Source organism: Desmodus rotundus, chromosome 8, assembly GCF_022682495.2.
Source record: "Desmodus rotundus isolate HL8 chromosome 8, HLdesRot8A.1, whole genome shotgun sequence".
Taxonomy (NCBI): Eukaryota; Metazoa; Chordata; class Mammalia; order Chiroptera; family Phyllostomidae; genus Desmodus; species Desmodus rotundus.
Genome location: NC_071394.1, coordinates 128,382,445 through 128,404,325, shown reverse-complemented (window position 1 = coordinate 128,404,325; position 21,881 = coordinate 128,382,445). Strand labels below are relative to the sequence as shown.

Below are 21,881 nucleotides of genomic sequence, written 5' to 3'. Positions count from 1 at the left end.
TTCAACCGGGATTTCTGGGCATGGGGACCGGGCACAGCACTAAGTCCGAGCCAAGTTCAAGAACCAGCGACTTAACTGCTGTTGCTGACGAGCCTGACTGCTGACCACGCATCTCACTTCGTAACTTCCACGTGGAGCCGGCCCACAGCCAGTGCTGCTGATGGTGGCGGCACCTCGGTCCGTTCCCGATTAACTCCCCGAGTGGGGATGTGGTGGCTATTCCAAGATCACACAGGCGTCCCGAAGTCATACGTGACAAACATTTTATTACACTAAAAAACATCATCTGTTAACTGCTGAACTGCAGGGAAAACCGCCTCGGAGGCTACTTCAGAAAAGCGGCATCAGGGAACAAATGTAGATTTTCAGCATCACAAATGGCTAGACTCTCCTCCACTCCCTCCACTAAATAGTCGCCAGTGGCTTTGGCCGCTGGTACGAGCACCGAATTGCTGCCTTCACATAACACCAGGATTATCCTAATATGTCAAAGCACAGGTAGGTCCCTTTCCGCCCATGTCCCTGGCAGCCAGGCTGCTGTGGCTTGAACGCAGGAGGCCACGCCCTGGTGGCATCTGTCCCAGGCCTCTGCGGTGACGTGGTGCTCTTCCCAATGGCTGGCTCTGGGGACGGTTTCAATGGCTGCATCGCCATCTGGGGCCCATGTGAGCAGACTGTGGCGGGCTGCGGTGGGCTCTGCGATTGGTTCCATCTGAGACAGGAAGCGGCTTGGTTCCACCTCACTACGCAGCATGTTTTCCATCCTGAGGGGGTGTCAGCAGCTGAGGCTCCTCACTCCAGGTAGAGTGAGCAGGCCTGGCGGGCATATCCAGCCGGGCTGGGCAGGGCACGCCCTGCAAGGCGGAGCTGAGGAGCGGCGGGGACGCTGGCAGAGGGACTGGCACCACTGCCATTTGGTTCAGAGAAACTTCCGAGGACCCCAGTGTCCACTCCACCTAGCGAGTATATGGATCTAACCCCAATGGCTTTCCCATCGAGCTTGAAGGTGAGCAGCCCATCCACCACGATGCCCAGGCTGTTGCCTGTCCAAAGCGGCTGCTCCTGTGCCTCGTGTGGTGACTCAGTTCGCCCTTCCGTTCCTGGGGTGTGCCGAAGGCAGAGTTTCTGGGATCCAGAAGCACCCGGGCTGCTCGAGAGGCAAGGTGCTCATTCCCACGCAGGGACTTCCTGCTCCTGCCCAGCAGCATGTCCACTGGCGCCACACCGGGTCCAGTGGCTTCCTCCAGCATGCAGTGAGAGGCGGAGCGGGGCAGGTGCCCTCTGCCTCCCCCTTCACTCCTGTTTCTCCTCTGCCCACCCTCACCCCTGCACCAGGCCACACCACACAGGCATGAAGGTAAATGTTCAAGACATTTGTCTTTTCCTTGCCCCTGGGCCAGCACTGCTTCCTGCCGCCCAGGTCTGGACGGAGGTTCCTCAGAGGACTTGTGGTCCCTATCCCCACGTCACTCCTGCACCAGGAAGTTGATGAGGGCCGTTCTGGGGGAGAGAAAGGCTTTCTTGATGCTTCGCCCCTGCAGGTGTCTGGCGCCCAGCTCGCTTTGAAGAACAAGCTCACGCACTCTGTCCTGGTCCCGGGCCACCTGTTGGGGCACAGGGACTTTGCCACAGGCTTTGTTGTTGATCTGCGGAGACAAGCCAGAGACAAAGAGTACTGAGAGGGGCGGGCAGCCCGCAACCCAACCCCACTCCCTGCAAAGGGCCCGCTGCATCTTTGGGGCGCAGAGGGGATGCGGGGAAGAAAGGAGGGAGAGGCAGCACCGGCAGGCCCCGTCACAGCCATGGTGGAAACCCTGCCCCAAATCCTCAGCGTGCGATCGCTGCGGCTCTTTCCGGGGGGGTAGGGACAGCTGCGTCACTGGGGATCGCGGCTAAGCTCAGATCCAGCTACAGGGGTGCCACTGATGATTTCTCCTAGGCCTCCAGAGGACTAACTTCTGGGGACCACAGTCCACCTCCCTTTCTGAGGGCTGGTTCCAGAAGCGGGTGCTTGGTGAGGACCTGGAAACCGGACGCACATCACACGAACAACTCTTCTGGCTTAAAATGGGCCAGCACAGTTCCAGGCGTCAGTGGGCGCTCACAGAGTATCAGTTCAGCGAGGACCGACTTCACCTCAAATACGAACTGGTACCGCCACCGAGGAAGTGCCCCGTGGCCCAGACAGCGCCCAAACAGCTGCCCTTCAAATCCCCCGCCATGCTCCCATAAGAACACTTCGATTTCTTTCGCTAACACTCCTGTTTTGTACTTGGAAAACAGTCACTGTGTTATGAAAAGTTACCAGGAATAATTCTCAAGTTTCCACCAAAAGCATATCATCAAGCGTTCCTTAACCACCCACTTCATTTTTTTCAGATTTCTGTAGAACTAAGTGTCATTTTTACTGGTTGCATTAGCCTAGTTTACTACGTGGGACACAAACAAGGCATTGTTTCCTGAAATATCCTGAAGTGCTGGGGTTTTAAATAAAAAAATAGAGCGAGGCCCCACAATGAGGGCTTTGTGTCCCGGAGCCAGGGAGCTCGGAAGTGCTGTTTGGAGGGCTCCGCTCGCTTTCCTTTCCTGTTTCTAAGTCATTAGAAGCTGCCTCCTTTCAAGGCCATGTGCTTGGTTTGACTGAGACCTCGGAAGACACCTCCCACCCCGCCACACAAAAGCCACATCCCTATGAAGTCCCGGGAGCCCCAAACATGGAATTCTCGGGATGTGCACTTGATAATGAATCCATGTACTGGCCCTCCCATCTCTGCTCCTACTGTTTTTTTTTTTTTTTTTTTAGGAAAGAGAGGCCCAGGGTAGGGTCTCCTCCATCCGGCAGCCATGATGTGGGGTCCCGGGGGAGAGAGAGCATGTTCTCTTACGGGCAACAGACTCTGGGTGACTCTCAGGCCTAGACTCACAAACGATGGGACCTCGGGGCTTGGTTTTCTCTTTAAAGACAGAGACCCCTGGGTGGGTGAGGGACGGAAGTGACATAACCTTGACTCAAGTGACCAGCTCGCTGTCTTACTTCCTCTGCCTTGGTCAAGATTCCCAGCCAGGGTGGTGGAGCGAGCCCTGGGATGTCCCCTTCGATGCACGGCCTCAGCACAGCAGTGACCCTGCCTGGATTCTCGGCCCAGCGGCCCCGGAGCCGGGGGCTGGTCCTAATAAGCCCTCAGGGGCGAGGCCTGCCCAAGGGAGCTAAGTCATTCCCATCCACAGGGGGGACCGGGGGAGGGCCCAGGACCTCCAGGTGTGTGGTGGGTGCCACAGGGCTTCCCCACGCTGCCCTGGCCACCACTCATGGTTTCAGGCTCCCTGGGATGCCCCCGAGTAGCTTACCCAGGGCAGTCCCTTCTGAGAAGTGGGTCTCAATCATGCTCCCTGCCTCCTGGGCACAAGGCACCAATTGAACGAACAACAGTGTCTAGTTGGGGCTTCCAAAGGGGAAGAGGCACTTTCGGATCTCAAACGGTGGCTATCAGACATTAGAGAAGTTTCCAGTCCCCATTTGGTGGCACTCTGTCTCTGCCACCTCCACATCACCACTGGCCATGGTCCAGGGCCTCAGCCTAATTCCCTTCGGCTTCCCCCACCCCAGCCGCCACTGTGCACCGACGGGAGGGGAGCCCTGGGGATGGTAAGCCCCCGCTGTCGGAGCTCACCCTCTGCCATGCAGCCCCTTGGGTGGGCCTGTGTCCCACCACCGCAGCCACTCCCTCCCCACTTTACACACGGGGAAACTTCGGGGAAGCTGCGGCGCATGCGAGAGAGCCACCCACCCAAGGCCCCACCCCAGTGCGTGGACCCTCTCTGGACCCCCGCACAGACCCCCCCAACTCCTCTCCAGCGCCGCCCTGCTGTGCCCCCGTGCCAGCCCAGGCTCACTGTCCCAGCATCGCTGAGGGCTTTCCCTGCCTTCGCTCCCTTTCTCTGTGAAGGAAATGCTGCTCCTTCTTCAAAGCCAAGGTCCCGCAGCCCCTTCCTCACCGTACCTTTTCCACTGTGCCAACTCCTGTGAGTGGCGATGGCCACTCCAGCAGCAGCCAGCACTCACCGAGCGAGTGATGAAGCTCGATTCTGCCACCATTTCCTCCCGTGTGAAGTGGGGTTAGTCACCCACCTGCCTCACCTGTGAGGTGGGTGGAGAGCACACCAGGGCTGCGGTGCGGGGCCACTGAGCCAGTATCTGGAAAGTTCTCAGGGCCCTGCCAGGTGAGTGCTCACTGTGGGTCCCTGGGTTTGTCATTAGTGTGCCCACAGCAGTCTGGCCCCCTCCAGCGCCGTCCCAGTGCATTCCTCCAACACCAGGTAAGGCAGACGCTGTGCTCGCCTCCGTTTTCCAACGGAGGAAACTGAGTCCCTCTGGGCTCCGTGTCCCTCAGATCTGGCACAGCCCACATCACAGGCACAGAGGACGGGGAACACGGGCACAGCTGAGCCGAATCACACTGTGCGAGGCTGCAGCTTCCGTGTCTGGCCGTGGCACCGACCGAGGTCGCAGGGGGGAGGAACGCAGGCCTGCACAGAGGCTCTGCCACATGGCTCGGGGCCCTGACAGGCAGAGGGTTGGGCTGAGGGCTGGGTGGGCTGGAGAGGCCTGCCAGGGCCTCCGGGACAGATAGGACATGGCCCCACCCCACCCCCACCCGCCGGCAGGGTGGCCCTAGTGCGGGAGCCACGAGAACCACTCACCAGGACAGCCATCTGCACGATGTCGGGCTGCTGCAGGAACTGTGGGTCCACGGTGGGCCACGGCTGGAGCAGCACGCCGGCATCCCAGGCGTAGTGGGAGCACAGCTTCCGGGGCACCAGTGCCAGGCCTGCAACGTCAAGGCCGGGGAGAGGGTCAGTGGGCACACTCAAGGCTCCAGGCAGCCAGACGAAAAGCATTCACCCCAACACAGCAGGGCTGGGCAGACCAAGGCAGCTCCAGAGGCCAGGCCGTGGCTGTGCAGAGCCTACCGGGTGCCCCCCACATACTCCGGCCTGGCTCATCCTCCTGGGTGACGGGCGGCTTTTTCCTCAGACTATGCCCAGAGCTGGAGGACAGATGGGCACGCAGTCTGAGGGGCGGGTCTGGGGAGACGAGGCTGCAGCCCTGCTGGTGGAAGAACACCTTGTGCTCCTGAGAGCGGGGCCCGAGCCCGAGCGGCACTCACTCCACATCGGGCCCGTGGGTGCCTGTTGTCTCACCAAGAGGGCCTTTCCCTATAGTCAGGGGAGCCAACAGGCCCAGGACAGCAGGGAGCGCCTCTCAGCCTCCTCGGCAGGGTCTCCAGCTCCCTCTTGGAAGCTGTTCCTGCCAATTGTCAAATTGGGGAGAGCAGTCCTTGGCAAGGGAGGGTCAAACACACAGAAACGCAGGAACCGTGCTTGAGTCTTACGTCCCATGGGGCCTCATGCTGCAGCCCCTAAAGCTGAGGTGGCCACACCCAGCACGCTCGAGGGGCGGCCCAGGCCAGCTGTCAGGGCTCGGGACTTCGCCCCGGAGGTTCCGACGCAGGGAGGCTCGGGTGTCAAAGCCTCCACAGATCTCACGGGCACGAGCGATGCACCCAAACGCACAGGACACACACACGACAGAAGAACAGGTCCCGGGGCAGGGCTAGTGTGTCCGGGTGCCTGGGCTGGGGCAGCCTGGTGGCATCTGCAAGGCCCTCACGCAGGGGCAGCAGAGAGGGGGTGGCCCTCACCCACTGCCCCCTTGTGATTAGCCTTGAGACTAGGAGATGTGCTTGAGGGGCGGGCGCGTGGCTTGGGGGATGGGCCGAGGCCAAGGCTGGGACAGAGGCAGTGATGTGCCCAGTGCCAGCCCCAAGGACACCAGGCTATGAGGGACAAGTTTCTGTCTTGTTTTCTTTGATGACAAAAATAATGCATGCTCTTTGCAGAAAATCTGTAAGCGGCCAAATATACAGAAAAAAAATCAAGTTCTACTGAATAGCACTTCTAAACATTTTTATTTTGAAGGACGGCGATGTTATGTATTTAATGAATATTTCTATGTACAAACCACCCTGGCAAAACAAAGCCAAACTACTGCCTTAGTTTTATTAAAAATTTATATGAACAGATAAAAGGTTGAACGGAAATAAATCAGAATAGTAGCAGTGATTACCCTGGGAGGTAAAAATATGAGTGATCTTCGTTCTTTTTTTTAAACATTTAATAGGTTTTCAAAAGGAACATTTAGTACTTTTATAATTTGAAAAGATAAAACTTCATTTAAAAATAAAGTTTTCCCGTGATGTAAGATCAGTTCAAGATTTTTCTTCCGGTTTCTTTTCAAGGTTTCATTTCCTCCTTCATTTAACTTTTGAGTCTATCTGTAATTTACTTTGTGTCTAGCGTGAAAAACATTAACCGATTTTAAGCAGCAAACTCTTCCCCACTGATTCGTGACTTCCCTTGTACATTATCCTAGGGGTGAGTCCAGGGCGGTTCCCCAGGAAGCAGCTGACTGACGCACTGTCTGCGAGGAGGCAGCCACCCTGCATCCCACCCCGTGGGCCAACAGACACCCCGTGTCCTTCACGGGGGAGCCTCACTACCAGAGCAGTGGCCGTCCTGTCTCGGCTGTGCGCTCAGTGACGGGCTCATGGCCTGCCCCGGACCGTCACAGACCGGCCGGCCGCAGCCCCCGGAGCGGAGCCGGTGGTGTCATCCTGTGGACCTCTGTCCGCACCCACTGCGTGTCAGCGTCACAGATGTACATGCTGCATGTGTTCCTGCCGGCACTCTGGTCACCCAGTCAGTCTGAGGGCATGGGGGCTCCTGGGGGCCTGTGGGTACCGGACAGGTTCCTGCGCCTACTGGGCCCTGGGACTCCCGAGCTCGCCCGAACCTGCTGCATTTCTGACAGAGGTGCCCTTGGGCAGAAGCAGGAGGGGGCACCCAGCTTGCTCCATGGAAGGGCTCCTGCTAAGACTCACATCGGAACAGAGGGCAGAGGGCATGGAGCGAGAGAATCCTTTCTTTGCTTCAGCAGGCTGGCCCAGGATGGCTCGCCCTACGACCCAGCTGCTCTGGAAGAACTCCAAAACCTCCGCACGGCCTTGTACAGGATGCCTGGCAGATGGAAGGACCTTGGACACAAAGGTTCTGGGCAGAGACCCTTAGAAATTCCACTTTAAAAAAATGAGGAAGCCCGGCCTTCCTGGAGCGATCAGGATGCTTATTTATAGCGGCCAGGGCCCCGCCAGCATTTCCCTATAGATAGGCGTGGGGCCATCCTGCCAGAGGAACAGAAACTTGCCCCGGGCCTACGTGGGTTTGTGCCTCCCTGCTCTTCTTAGGGAAGTAGAAACACCTACCATTTGCATGGCAAATGCAACGGTTTCTTTACCTGACACAGGTGGAGGGCTGGCCTTTGGGAAGCCCATGGAGAGGTCTGCGAATGGGCTGGGAAGCGCAAGCCTGGCACACACTGCTGCCATACGGGGCCAGCTGGGCCCATGGCCACCCCCTTCCGTTCCCTCCTCTGGGAGGGCTGTTGTTGCCGATCTTTCTTCCAAAGAACCGAATCAAGACCTCTCCCCTCCGCCCCCCCCCGAGGGCTGGCAAGGTGGCCAAGCCACTTGTAAGTGCATGCTGGGTGGTCACGGCTTCTGTGGGCGGCAGGACTCCAGGCCTGCCCTGCCTTCACACACACGGTGGACTTGGGGACGCTGTGGCACCTGACCCCGCTGGCCTCATCCAGCCCTGGCAATCCCAAGTAAACGGACAGGGGGTCAAGCCACTGTGCTTCAGCCTTTGCCCACAGAAGCCCACGGTTCCCCCTGGTAATAAACCTGACTGGTAATGAACACAGGTGTGTTCCTGGCGGTGTGTGGCTGGAGGACACAACAGAACCACAGGCTCATCAGTGTCGGCGGAGACCCTCAAGGCCTTGGACCATGACCGCTGACCTGGAAGCAGTGTGCGCATCTGAGACCCCCGGCATCCCTACCTGCCCACCCCGACTGGGAACGAAGGGCATGCAGAACTGGGCTCCAGGCTTGGGTGGAAGACTTTCAGGGTTGTGCTCATTTTGTTTCCTTAGGAATAGGTCCTTCTTGGGCTTCAGTTTTTCTGATCAGAGCTGTATCTTCCTCTGGTGAAGCCATTTCCCAGCATCTCACAGCTGCTCAGTTAAGGTCTCATCTGTTTGTCTGTCTGTCTGTGCAGTATCTTGAACGCTGCTTCTTCCCATCTTTCCTCGCCTCCTTTGGCTTCGTTCTTAGAACCCGCGCAGCCTCCCCAAGTCCCTGTCACTGCCTCCCCAACTCCCTTTGCTTCTAATCACTGCCGCAGCACGCACCGAAGCACCGCCCACCCGGCAGTGGCTTTCTTGTCACCTGGAGCTGCCAGGACAGCACAGACCTCACCGCTTCCTTCTTGTGGTCCCGTGTCTCTTCAGCTCACCTCAGTCTTTGAAAGGCTGAGCAGGGAGCTTCCACTCAATGACGCGCTTTGCAGAGCATGTGGCCAAAGCACCTATTTCAGGAACTGATGCGTTTCATGCGACATCTCATGGCTTCCGGCCAACCCGTTCGGGAAGCGTCGCTGTGAGGTTTGCTACTTCTCAGAGGCCCCGGATAAAAGCAGTGTGTCTCCCACGAGCTCCTGTAACCGTCCCAGGGGGCACAGGAGACCACTGAGTACAAGGTTTGGGGTGCCGAGCCCAGCACCGCCGCCTGCACAGCACCTGGTCACCTCCGTTCCCACCCGGGGCCTCTGCGCGGCCAGGATCGCGGACTCAGCGGTGCTACAGAGACCCTCGCCAGCACTGCCCTCGCTCCCCCAGGCAGACTGAGGCTGATTCGGCAAAACACTCTAATGGCCAATAAATTCTATTCTTTGTCTTCTAACCAAGAAAGAGACCATAAACCTCACGGCATTTTAAAAAGTAGTTCCGTGTTAAAATTTTAAAAAATGGAGGTAAGGAAAGGAAAAGAACGAACCATTAAAGAAGGTGGCTTAAAGTAAGGATGTTCAAATTATTTCTTAAAGGAAGATGCAGAGAGGCTAGCAATGGCCTTTTGGATTGGCTGCCCTGAGATGAAGCAGCACGGCCAAGTCCTGCTGTGGGCTTTTGTGGGACAGCCAGGTTTTGAGCCGAGGACCCCGTCCCCCACCTGCCCGAGCATCAGGACCCCCGAGGGGTAGGTGGGAAACACAGCTTCTCCAGCCAGCCCCCGGGCTCCAGGGTTCAGGTCTCACCTACCTGCCCAGAGCTCAGAGGTGATGTGAGGGGCCATCGGAGCAGCCATCACCAGCAGGGCACCCAGGGCGTCCTCAAACTCGGGGCTGTGGAGGACAACCCCCTGCGAAGCTTGCTGAGGAAGGAAAGGACAGCATGAGGTTGGGGGGCTCACGGGAGGAGTGCGGGAAGGCCTAGTCTCGGACACATCTGGAGTCCGCAGACGCCGCGGTCGGAAGCAACCCTCTGGACTGGCTGCTTTTGCTCTGGACAGAGGACTTTCCCCATGAATGACAGTGCTGGCAACAGCCTGAGCAGCAGCGACAAGCACGTCACCGTTAACCAAGCATTTGCTACTCCCTCAGTCTGACGCTAACTCCTTCGGCTCCCCCAGCTGCCCTGCGAGGGTGGTGTTCGTACCTGAGGGACAGAGGCGGCAGCTAAGCATTACAGGCAGGGTCATCTGCCCCCGGGTGCATGGTCACCCAAGTGCCGAGTCTAGGTTAGAGTCTGGGTGGTCTTCCTTCAGAGTGAAACTCTGAACCCCTCGGCTAGGCTTCCTGGGTACGCAGGACCGGTGAGAAATGCTGCGCAGAGAGACAGGCTCTGCAGTGGGAACCTCCACGGCAGAGGTCCTCCCCCCAACACCCCCCCATTCTCTTCCTCTAAACACACTTCCTGCCTGGGGTGTGGCTCTCAGCTCCGTCGTCCCCCTTGGATTTGTGACATAGCCACTGGACACCGGATTTTAGGGATAACATGTGTGGAATGTGTGTTATATTTGACAGGGTGAGCGCCTCTGCCCTCCAGGAGCTTAGTCATTAGGGGAACCCACACAGGAATCTAGGGTGTCACAGGGCTAGACGCCTGGGCTGCAGTGTGTGGTCCACCAGCGGTCCGGACGGGAGACGGGCTGTCCCCAGGCTGCTGCAGGGAGAATGCCTCACCGCGGCCCCGAGCCAGGCCCGGTGAAGACTAGCGCCATGTGGTTGTGCCGCTGAGCACGTGCTTGTCGCACTGTGTGACCAACGCAAGTTTGTTTCATTTTATATGCTTGTTACGGTGAAAAGTCAGGGCCCACATGATGTGTTTTTGGGGACTAGAGAGGCCACAAATATTATACGTGGTCTTTGTAGTAACGCACTGATACATGTGTGTGAAATAACAGAAAAACACCTACTGGTCTCTGCCCCTGGTTCCCGGCACAGAGCTCCCAGACCCCTTGAATTTCCTGGGAGGCAGGAGGGTCTTTTGTTCTAATTCGGAGACTCTGGGTGGGCTCCTGAATCGTGCCGGGGTGGGGGACGGTCACTGGAAAGACCAAGCCGTGAGGATTAGAGTGTGGGACTTTCGGCCCAGTCCCCCCATTCTCTGGAGGGGAAAGAGGGCCTGGACCTGCAGTGAGTAATTGATCAGGGCCCCTGTAACACCCCCACGGCACAGGTCGGGGACCGCGTGGAGGCTCCGGGAGGGAGCTGCGCGCGGGGGAACACAGGTTTTCCCGTCACAACGTCCAACAAATCGTCTGAGAGAGCTGGGTGCACCGCCGTGGGGCGAGGGCGCGCAGAAAGTCTGCGAGAAGGACTGTGGGCAGGACGAGCTGCCGGGGAGCAGACACTTCATTTTTTAATTTAATTTCTCTGTACCATGTGCTCCCTTTTCCTGACTAAAAAACAATGCACACTCAGCTCGGGAAGCTGGGGACATACAAAACCGCTCACAACTGTACCACCCAGCAAGAAACAAACCCAGTGTATTTTATGCCGGTCTCCAGGAATGAAGAATGCACAACCACGCGGACACCCACACTCACGCACACAAGGTTTCACGACTGGGGTTCCGCCGGAGGGACACTTCGGGGCCCTGTGTGTTCAGTCAGCGCCATGACGCTGACGTGGTGGCCCGTGTCCTCCTTACCGACATGACTCGAGTCCTTTCACCACCTGCCCCTCCCTCCCGGAGGACATCTGGGTTCCCAGTCTCTGTGACTATAAGTCACCTGCCAAAGGGCCTGGGCCACAGGACTATTCCCGGCCCGGCCGCATGGACCACAGCATCCCCGGCTTTGCAGGAGCATGAGGAATGGTCGTGTTATAGTCTCTGCACATCCGATAGCTGTAAAATAGCAGCTCTTTTTAATTTGCATTTTGAGATAATTAGCAGGGCAGATTTTGGTGTCAGAGGGGGAGCCACACGTTTATTGGCTATTTCTCTCTCATCTTTAGTGAATTATTATCTTTTTATGTCTTTTGACCATTTTTAGGTATTTTCGTATTAATATGTAAGAGCTTTTGATATACTAAGGATATTCACTTTTTGTTGGGCGTATTTATTATAAATGTCTTTCCAGATTTTATCTGTCTTTAAATATGGCATGTTTTAATGTGCCAAAAATGGTAAGCTTTATGTTGTCAAAGCTGTCAGTTTCTTCCACTGTTCTTAGGAGCCTGGGGAGGGCGTCCTTATAAAAAGCATCTGTTAACCGTTTTAACACACATTTTTTTTTTGCTTGTCCGAACAGCCACCCGCTTGCCTAAGTCCTTCACATGGCAGGAGAAGCTGCGGAGGCTGACTTCTGTCCGCAGTGGGGACAGACGGGACTGGCACAGGTGCGGCACGGGTAAGACGCTGATGTTACTATGGCGCTAACTCGGGCAGTGGGGGCACGAAGGACAGAGCGTGTGGACGGGGAGACACGGGGCCCCGTCTGCTCCTGGAGCTGTCACGTCAGCCAGACGTGTCACTTAGCCTCCCTGGGCCTCTGCGTCCTCCCCCCCAAATATGGGGGAGGGTGGGGAGGGGGCACATGCCTGGGTCCCCAGTGGGGGCCCTGTGAGAGGCAACCAACCACACATGGATGTTTCTCTCTTTCTCTTTCTCCTTCCCTTCCCCTCTCTAAAAATAAATAAATAAAATAAAATCTTAAAAAAAAAAAAAGATAACAGAGTCACACAGAGAAGGCGACACCGTGGTACTGCTCTCTGTCCCCCAGCCTGAGACCTGGCAGGCCACCCAGCTGGTGGCAGAAGCCCCCTCTCTCCCCTGCTTCCCGCGAGCGAGGCAGATGGGCCACTCACCAGGAGGGCACCGCTGAGTCCCATCAGGTGGGAAATTGCCGCGTTCAGTGAGAAGTCCTCTGTGAAGTGGGCGGTCACCTGTGGGTAAAAGGCGGATTACTATGAAACTCCTTTAAAAATCCACGGAATTGTCCAAAACTGTGAAATTAAATGGATGTAGTCACAGTATTTATTAGCGTATTTCACTATCTCAGATAATCACGATGTCTCATCAGCACAAAGAGTTAAAGTCCCATCAGGGCTGTTTCTGTGACTCAGGAGCCGGGACAGGGCTGGCAATCACAGTCCATCCTTAGGAAACCACTGAGAGGGGGCAGGACCCCTGATGAGCCAAGAGCAGACGACATTAAGCAGGAGACGGGTGAAGGAGGTCACTCCTCCTTGGTTACGGGGCTGTGATCCGCAAGGCGGATCGCTGGTGTAAGGGACAAGCTCGCATTCCCCAACGTGAAGTGGACACAAGACTGCAAGTATGATCTGTCAGCTCGTCTCGTTCCTGTTTGTGACCTCGTGACCTTGGGCGGGGACACAGACATTAACACATCTTTAAGATGCCAGTGCCCCAGTTGCTGAAACAACCCACACTGCTATCTGACAGAACGGGAGGACCAGCCAACCCCGGTGGGGCGGAGGGGGGCTATGTGCTGGGAAAGGTGGGGCGGAGGGGGGCTATGTGCTGGGAAAGGTGGGGCGGAGGGGGGCTATGTGCTGGGAAACCAGCTGCTCCACCGCCACTCAGATCCAGAGTCCCTGCCCAGCACACTCTGCTTCCCACGCTGGCGCACCAAGGGCGAAAGTGTCACCAAGGGGACAGCCGGAGGAGTGTCACCGAAGGAGACCGTGCTGGACCCGGGGACAACCAGGTCACACAGGCCGGAGAGGACAAGCCCTGCTCCTTCAGTGCCATCTGTTATCAGAGTCCAGGTAAGTGACCTGGGCTGACTGTACGCGTTTGAATCAGCACATCTGAAAAGAAAAGCCAACCTGAGGAGCACTTGGGGTCTCTGGTACTCATTAAAAACGGCTGCAGATTTCCTAAATCTGCCTTCTTTCACAGACATGGGCATTTTTCACAAAATTCTCAAAAAGACATGTGTCACTGTTTTATAGCAGACTCCTAGATTTAAAACAAATGTAAAGGGTTCTGTTACCAATCTTCTGAAATGATTTAGACAACAACATACTATTCTTTAAGAAGGTAACATGAACAAGTCATTTATTTGCAAAAATTAATCCCCAGTGACTCTCACGGCCATTGTGTAACAAAGTCACCGAGCGGGCAAGTCCCCGCCGGGCCGAGCACCAGGGAACGTGACTAACACCTCTGTGCCGCATCTCCGTCCCCCCTGCAAAATGAGCGTGCCAGAGGAGAGGGTCCCCTGACGCCCCTTTCAACTCTCAAGTGCGTTTCTGTCGATGCAAGACAAGCAGCATGCCATCAGCGTGACCCTGCTTTGTCCCTCTGCCTGCACGCGCTCGGGGCGGAGGCCTGGCCAGCAGGCAGCTCCCTGAGGCCTGGGACGGATGAATGGGGGGCCTCGGGGAGCCAACTCCCAAGAGCACGTGTTTCCATGAGAATGGCCGCACGCTCCCGCAGCAAAGCAGTAGAACCGATTACTCAAGGCAAGTGGGGCCACCAGAGTGAGGAAGACCTACAAGGGCCCGCCCCGAGAGCAGGTGGGCACACCAACCTCGCACGCCACTTACAGAAGCCACCAGTGTCCCCTGGAAAGTTTCTGACCTGAGAGATGACTGAGTTCTTGTACTCCCAGAGCTTCCGGGCCTCGGCTTTCTCCTTGTTGCTCAGCAGCTGAGGCCGGGACACCTCCCCGGAAGCCCTGGCCTCAATGAATTGGGTCACCAGGGACCACAGGCGCTGCTGCCATCTCAGCACACCGGGGAGCGCATCGGCTGAGGTTGGGATCAGGAAATGAGAAAGAGAGAGACATGTGGGAATGCCGATCAGGTTATGCTAAAGCCGAGAGGAGCGTGTGTGAAATGGAGACACCCTCACTGTGCCTCGATGGGCAGGGGGAGGGGCCGCCCTGGCTTCCCGTGTCTGGGGACTCTGACCAGGGTGGGGTCCACCAGATCTCAGAGCCCAGGTATCCTGCGCACTGGCCGGCAGGGTTACGTAAAGTGCTGACACCCACTGCCTGTCCCTGCCACACGGCGAACTCAGGAGCCTGGGCCAGAATGCGCACCCCGTGTTGCCTCTTTGATAAAGAAAGCTTGCTGGGACGGAAGTGTCTGTGGAGCTCACAATGTGCTTGGGGACACAGCTGCCTCCTTGCGCCTGGGCAGGTGACACGCAGCGGCGGCGGTGTACAGACCATGCCGGGAGCTGCCCCCTGTCCCGGCCAGACCTGCGCCTATCGCCCATTTCAAACGTGTTCATCAAATCCGGGTGCTAATCTGGTTTGCGGAGAAGTTGGACGACCCACACCCAGTAGGCCCTGGGTGGCAGGGTTAGCCAAACTCAGGCCAGTTCAGTCTTTTACTGTCTGGCTACTGGACTAGGCCTTCTTAGCCTGACGCACACAGGACCTTCCAGAAGGCTTGTTGGAAACAGCTTCCTGGAGGCCACCCTGCAGGGAGGGGAGAGGTGGGGCGTAGACCTGGGCCTACAGGTCTGCACTTTCTCACCCCCAGGATTCTAACGCAGCTAGTTCTCGGCCTGGCCTCTGTGTCCGCCGCTCCGGCCCACTCCGCTCCCCAGAAATGAGACCTCAAACTACACGGTGATTCCAGGCACCTGTCTGCACCTTCCCACCACAGCACGGGGGGCGGATCTCCCCAGGGAACAGTGGATGAGCACTGGACCGCTTATCCGAGGCTAGCCAGGCTATTTTACATATTCTGTGTCACTGATAAGTGTATGATATGTGTATCATGTAATACACATATTAAATATGTACATACACCATTAAATATGTAATTGGATATTAAAATAATGCACTAAAGAATATAATATGTATACATAATGAGATAATAAAGCCAAGGTTATTTTACTTCCTGCCGTTTCAGAGCTAAATGACTTTGGAGACAACTGTCCCCTGAGGGCCTCTGGAGGCTGCTGTGGTGCTGAGCGGTCATGGGCACCATCAGGGCCAGGCCACCAGTCGACGATCTAGATTGGTGAGGGCCGCTGACTCTGTTCTAGAGAAAACCTTTCAGGGCAGACCAGAAGGGGACTGGCCTGTGGGGACCACGGAGGGCCGAGGGGCAGCAGGGAAGCCACCTGGCTCTGAGGACGTGTTCTCAAGGTCGTGCTCATGGGAGTGGCATCGGAACTGTGCAGGCCTGTGGGAGGCGGGCTCCCAGGCACGCCCCAGGGGCCGGGTCGGCAGGTCGGGGTGAAGACTGGGAATCCGGGATGCAGCGAGCTCTCCAAGGGATCGGGAGGCTCCTTCATTGGGGACAGCGGGCTACGAAGGGCCCCGTCCTAGGCTTGGAAGGGGACACCCTGCTGCTCGCTTCACAGAACCATCTCTCGAATCCTCTACCACTGCCTTCAGCAAAGGCTTCTGCTTCCCAGAATGCCTTTGGTACCCAGAGCGGACCACAAAGAGGGCGGGGCAGGAAGAGGCAGGCGACTTACTCTTCACGTCCCACAGGATGTCCTTTTCCGGAGGGGCAGAAAACAGCAGGTAGAGGCGGACCGTGTCGATGCCGTACTGCTCAACCACCTCCTCGGGGTCCACCCCGTTGTGCTTGGACTTGCTCATCTTCTCCCACATCACCTCCAGCTCCTCTCTCGTCTCTGTGTGGACAGGAACGGGACCTGGGCACGACAATGAGACATTGGTACGGTGCGCGAGTCTGAACTGGTTCTATAAAAATGCATTCAATGAGAAACAGTGGCTGAGCCGTTACAAGTGCCCACTTGAAGAACCCCGCTAATTCACGTACCAGGCCTGTCTCTCTCTCCCTCCACATCACATTATAAGAAAGGTTTTCACATAAATGAGGCCCATCTCCCACCACAAATCTGCCTTTCATGAATGTACAGTAGTTATAACAGCCTCCGACAGTTCTTCCTCAACCACAAATGGAGACGGAGCGATTCCCCCCTTTATAGAAGTAAATTAGTTATATACACAAATAAAAAATAAGAAAGGACAGGAAGGACTCCTACATGTGGCTGTCTCCTCTGTGGGGTCGGAGTCTCCTTTGAAAGCTGGCAGCTGAGCAGTGAGGGCCTCAGAGCAGCAAAGCCCCCTGCCAGGTCCCCTCACCTCCAGGGCCCACGGAGGAAACCTACTGGGCTCACAGTGACTGTGGTGTCCCTGTGTGGCACCAGCCCACCACACTCTGCTCTTGGAAGTGTCTCCTCCCTACCCCCACCCACACCCCAGGGTCCAGACAGTGCCGGGGAGGAGGCTGCCGATGGCCACATCTGGATGAGGTGACTTTGTTGCCAAGCCCCAGTGGCTGGGACCAGGAATGACATCTGACAAGGCTAAGCCTCTTTCTCAGGAATGGGAACTAAGAGACAGAAGTTCCATTTTGATGTTGCCAGGCACTGGAACCGTAAAGACCTAGAGAGCGGGGCAAGATTCAGCAAGGTGGCTCCCCAAGGTCACTTTATAAACTAAAATCAGGGGAGGGCAGAGTCCACGCCTGGAAAACAGGGCAGAAGAACAGAGAGAAGCAGGCAGAGGAACTAGGGGCTCAAGGAAGTGGGAGAAGTGGTCTGGTGACTTCCCGAATGCGGTGAGGCTGGCTGCACCTCCTGCAGCTGCGTTTGGGTGATGCCCCCGTACCCTTGTGCTCAGCCCGCCTTTGGGCGGCTTTCTGTCCCTGCCAGGCAGCAACCAAACCCCTGTGGGACCAAGGTATCCTGGGGCTGTGGCTCGCCTGTACGGCCTTGTTGTGCAAAGGAGGAAAAAGGCACTTTCTGGGCAGAGAATTTGAGAAGTTAGAAGAAGGTGCTCCCTCTTGACAGAAGTGGCCCTGAGGTGTGTGGCTCGGCACATGGCTGGATGTCAGGCCCCGCTGGGCCCCTCGGCGGGGTGTCTATGTGCAGTACGGGAACACACGTGCCCCTGAATTTAGCTCCTGTCCCCTCTGGTCCGTGTGGGAGTAACTCTGACAATTTCTGCTTCTCCAGCTCTTCTCCCACGGTGACCGTTCCTAACTGGACATATTACCGCTTTAATTAGGGAACTTGCCGACTGCCTCCCCCTAACCTTCTCTAGTGTGTGGTGTGGGAGGCTGACAACCACGTTAGGGGTGTTGGGTTTACCCAATCTCATCCATTATGTTCTGGTTTTCTAAAAACTTCCATGGCCAGAGTGCTCGGGGTCTCTCACAGCTGTTTCTATGTACACCCCTCCCCATTTCGGAACACGTCATTTTCTTTGTTGGTATGCTGGGTGCACACGATACATCCTCGTCACGATGGAGAGTGAAAACGCAGGGTGGAGGGAAGGGCCTGGGAGAGCGGGGAGCAGAGGGAAGTCCCAGGAACCAGGGAGAGGCACCGCACCAGGGAAGTGCTGGATAGGGTGGCTCCAGCTGCCGTGGGAATGGGAGACAGGTACCCCCCTGCCCCGACCTCTGCAGGCTCTCAAATGCACCTGTAGATCACGTGGGAAGAAACACTGAAGGTACCCCAGTCTTGGAAGAGCATCTCTTGGGCCTGGAGGCTCTGTCCCTGGGAGGGGCTGCCAAACACGGGCCAGGAGACAGGAGGTGATGCCCAGGCTGGCTCTATGTTCCAGACAGCTGGCCCCGCCCAGCCTTCAGAGGGCACCGGCCCAGAGCACGCTGAGGCTTAGAGAGCAGGAGGCCAACAGGCCCCTCTCCTGGCTTCTCCACCCAGCCAAGGCCTCTGTCAATGGCTCTCAGGGCTGGTCTTGGTTCTTCGCACATACCTGCATGGGACCGAATGGGCCACTCCTACCTGTGAGGTCTACTTCTTCTCTCTGTAGGTATTGACCAGAGGGCAGGCGGAATGTCTGCCCCTTGATAAGGCCTTGGGCCAGCAGCTTATGAAAAGGCTCTCTGAGAAAAGATAACAGGAGAAGAAAACTGGTGGGGTAGGAATTCCAAGCATCCAGAAAACAGCAATAAAAACCTTACCAGCTGCTGGGCAGCTGAAAACAGGTTCTCTCTGAACAGGCAGGCCAAGCAGAGCCGATTGTAAACCCACTGGAACAAATGGCTCCTTAGAAGCAGGGGTGAGAAAATTGAGTCAGACCAGCAGGTACTAACTTCCACTGCGGAGAGGTGGAAATGGCCTGAAGGTTTGGAAGGCCTGGGCTGGAGTCTCAGCTCTGCTTCGCAATGAATTCTGAGAGCTAAGGTGATTCGCTTCCTGGTTCTTAGCATCAGTTTGCTTATCTGTAAGTGGATCAGCAAGCTGGGATCATTCTTTAGACATTTTAAATCATGCAAATTAAATACAATTGTAACCCTTCTGTTCATCAAACAGAAGGCCTCATTCCAGGCCTGCTCCCTGCAGAGGGGGCAGTTGTTCCAATAGTTTGGTGAATATCCTGCAAAAGTCTGGAGCCTTTTTTCGACCTTTTCCATACGAACCTGTATATACGTACAGATGGTTGTAGAGATTTGGGGGGGGGTTAAGTCAATGGGATCATAATGTACATTACCTTGTGATATTTCATTTAACATTATGAATGGCTTTTTCCCCCCACAACAGTCCTATCTCATTTTTAAACACCTGTCTCGTGTTCTCCAGTACAGATGTATTATAATTTATTTATAGTGCCCGTTTTTAGAAAAGAGTTTTAGTCACACCCTTTCCGGCTGAACTGTAAAACACAAACACTGCCTCCAACGAGGACAAGTTGAGGTCGACCCGCACACTGAGTTACGTTGTTTCAGATCGCAAGTGCTTTATTCTGGAGAGGCCACCTGACTCAGCTTTCAGGCAGGTGAGCACGAGCTACTCCAGACTCGAAGCGTGATGTGTGGAGGCATCGGCCGCTACCACGGGTTTGGGTCTCATCTTCGTGAAGACACACACGGGACACCACGGGACGTTCTCTACACACATCACCAGCAGCCTGACGCCCCTTTCTGTGTGCAAACCTGGAGGGCCTTTGAGTTCTCTTACAGAGGTTCCAAAACCACTAGCTTCCAAGTGGCCAGACGGACCACAGACGCAGCTGTAGTGACGCAGGTGGGGGCTGACGTTGTTCGTTCACAGGCTCTCAGTTGGCACAAGGCTGTCTGATGAACTGTTACCAAGGCCTCTGGACAGGCTGTGTGGACAGAGAGGATTTCAAGGCAACTTTCTGGTGGATTTGGGGGCAGGGACGTGGGGGCGGGTGGAACAAAGACTGAGCAGGAAAGAGGTGAGGGTCGAGGAGAAGAAGGGCTCCTGGTCTTCGTGTGTTAACATCCTGTTGTGAGCACGTGATGTGTGTGCCTGCTGCTGCCTAACGTGAACGAAAGAGACTGTAAACCGACCCCCCCCCCCCCATGCTGGCAGCTGGGAGGACGCACTTGCTGCTGTCTTAGGTTCTAGGTTCCCGCACCACTTTTGAAGGTCATTCCCCCCAGCCCTTACTGCGAGTCCATGGCTCTGGTCACTCTTAAGAGAAGTTTTTTAAAAAGGATGTCTTTGGTATGGAAGGAGGGAGGGAATAATCTAGTTCCCAAAGATACATCAAAATCAGTCGTTTTTAGTCCTCAGGAAGGTGGGAAAAGAGAAGGGAGCTTTACGCTGCATCCTTGTTTATCAAGTGGCAAGTAGCACAACACCGCCACCTCCCGGGAGCAGAAGGAACTGCAGCCTGCCAGTGTCCGAGCCCAGCTAAGGCTGTGCTCCTCAAACAGTGAACTTTTTTTACATGGAGTTCAGCAAACACTCGGAAAATCTTACCAACCCCAGGGGTGAATCCTGATGGATTTTCACAGCATAAACACACCGGCGTAACCAGCACCCAGGTCAATGACCAGTATGTGACCAAACTCCTGGAGGCCCCCAGCCCCCCTCCAGGGACACCACTGTGTGCGGCACCAACCTGGCTACCGGCACCAGAACCACTTCAGAACCTGCTTCAGAACCACCTCTGACCCTTTGAGAGTGAGGCACCCCAGGGGCGCGTCCACACTGGAGGCTGTCCCCAGAACAGGCAGGCGTCCCTCAGAGGGCTGTGCACCTGTTTCTGAAACAACGACCCAGCTGCTAACTGAAGGCCTGCTGTCTCCCGGGGCTGCAGTCCCTCCTGCAGGGCCGCTGGGTGTCACCTGCAGCTAGGATGGTGAGACTGCCCAGGTGCCCCGGCCGTCCACCTCTGAGACATCACAGATGCTGCCTGGCAGCTCTTCCTGGCTGACTCAGACGGAGCCTCGAATTCTTCCTAGTACCACATTCTCAGGAAGCACAGCTACCGTGTGAAATGTATCTTTTTTTTTTTTTTTAATTCAGCAGGAGTTTACTGAGCGCCTACTCTGCGTTTGGCCTGAGCCAGGCCGAGGGGATATCCTGGTGGGCAGAGCACCCTCGGTCCTGGGGGAATGGGCCTGTTGGCTCTCACTGGACCAAACCAATGCCCCAGCATCCTCAGCCAAGAGGGAGGAAAGGAGAGTCTAGTCGTGTCCGAAGGTCAGCTCCTTCCCAGTCAAGTCCCCAGTGGCTCACAGTGGATCCTCGATAAACGTTAATTGGTTTGAACTAAATCAAGCTTATTCTCATGAACAAATAAATAAACCTGGTGCTGAGCAGAGGTGGGGACAAGTGACAGAGGAAGAAAGAGGCGAAGGACGGGCAGACGCAGGGTGCAACGGGTTGGGGCCATGAGCTTTTGCAGGGAGAGGTGCACTCAAAGGTCTCAAACTCAGTCCCCTTTAGGCTCACAGGAGGAGCAGCAGGAACAATGAGAGTCGGGAGAAGCCCAGGGGGGTGTGCCTTGAATTTCACAGGGGGGCAGGGGAGTTTCCCAGCGCCTGCAATTCTGCTCACTCCCCAGCGATCCCTACCCCACTCTTCAGGGCCCCAGCGGGGGCTCCCCAGGGCTGTGTGGATCTGGTTCTCATTTTCTGGGCTGAAGCCAGCCACATTCCCCCCACCCCCCGCCACCACCACCATGTACAGTTTAGCTCTAAACGAGGAGTCACAAGTGTTTATTTACTCAACACACATCTGAACAACTGGGTGCAGAGCACTCTGCTATTAATCAGAGAGCTTACGTAAAATGAGCGGCCCAAGATGAGTTCATAAATAACAGTCAACACCTCAAAGAGGAGGCACCGAGTGTGACTTGGAGGACACGGTGCATGGGAGTGAGGGTCAAGGGGACCATAAGGGTCCTGCTGGACTTGGAACCCAATGCTACTGCAGCAGAGATCACACCACATTGCCAAGTTCACCACCAAGAGGCACGACTGGTGTAACGTATTTCCCATTTGATTATTCATTCATTCATTCATTCATTCATTCATTCAACAAATGATACCTGGAAACACATAAAAGCAACTGGGTTATTCATCCATCCCAGTGACTGTGTAGCAGGGGCTTTAAAACAAAGCAAAACCTGCAAGTCTAAACCGTCAACATACCCCCTCAGACTCGGGGGCCATCCAGAGTGGGGGCATCATGAGGGCATCTGCCTTGAGGACGGCCCTAGACGGTGTCATTT

At 56.0% G+C, this 21,881-nt stretch overlaps 1 protein-coding gene across 1 annotated transcript in view; it reads right to left on the bottom strand.

The window, feature by feature from the left end:
- Positions 1-246: 246 nt before the first annotated feature.
- LARS2 (leucyl-tRNA synthetase 2, mitochondrial) overlaps positions 247-21,881 on the bottom strand; it is a 109,243-nt gene continuing 87,608 nt past the window's right edge. The window contains exons 15-21 of the mRNA XM_024566067.3: positions 18,176-18,276; positions 15,869-16,051; positions 14,009-14,178; positions 12,268-12,345; positions 9,215-9,326; positions 4,702-4,829; positions 247-1,646 (exon numbers count right to left, since the gene is read on the bottom strand). Of these exons, the coding sequence (XP_024421835.2) occupies positions 1,467-1,646; positions 4,702-4,829; positions 9,215-9,326; positions 12,268-12,345; positions 14,009-14,178; positions 15,869-16,051; positions 18,176-18,276 (952 nt within the window). The 3' untranslated portion in view covers positions 247-1,466. The remainder of the gene's footprint in view (positions 1,647-4,701; positions 4,830-9,214; positions 9,327-12,267; positions 12,346-14,008; positions 14,179-15,868; positions 16,052-18,175; positions 18,277-21,881) is intronic.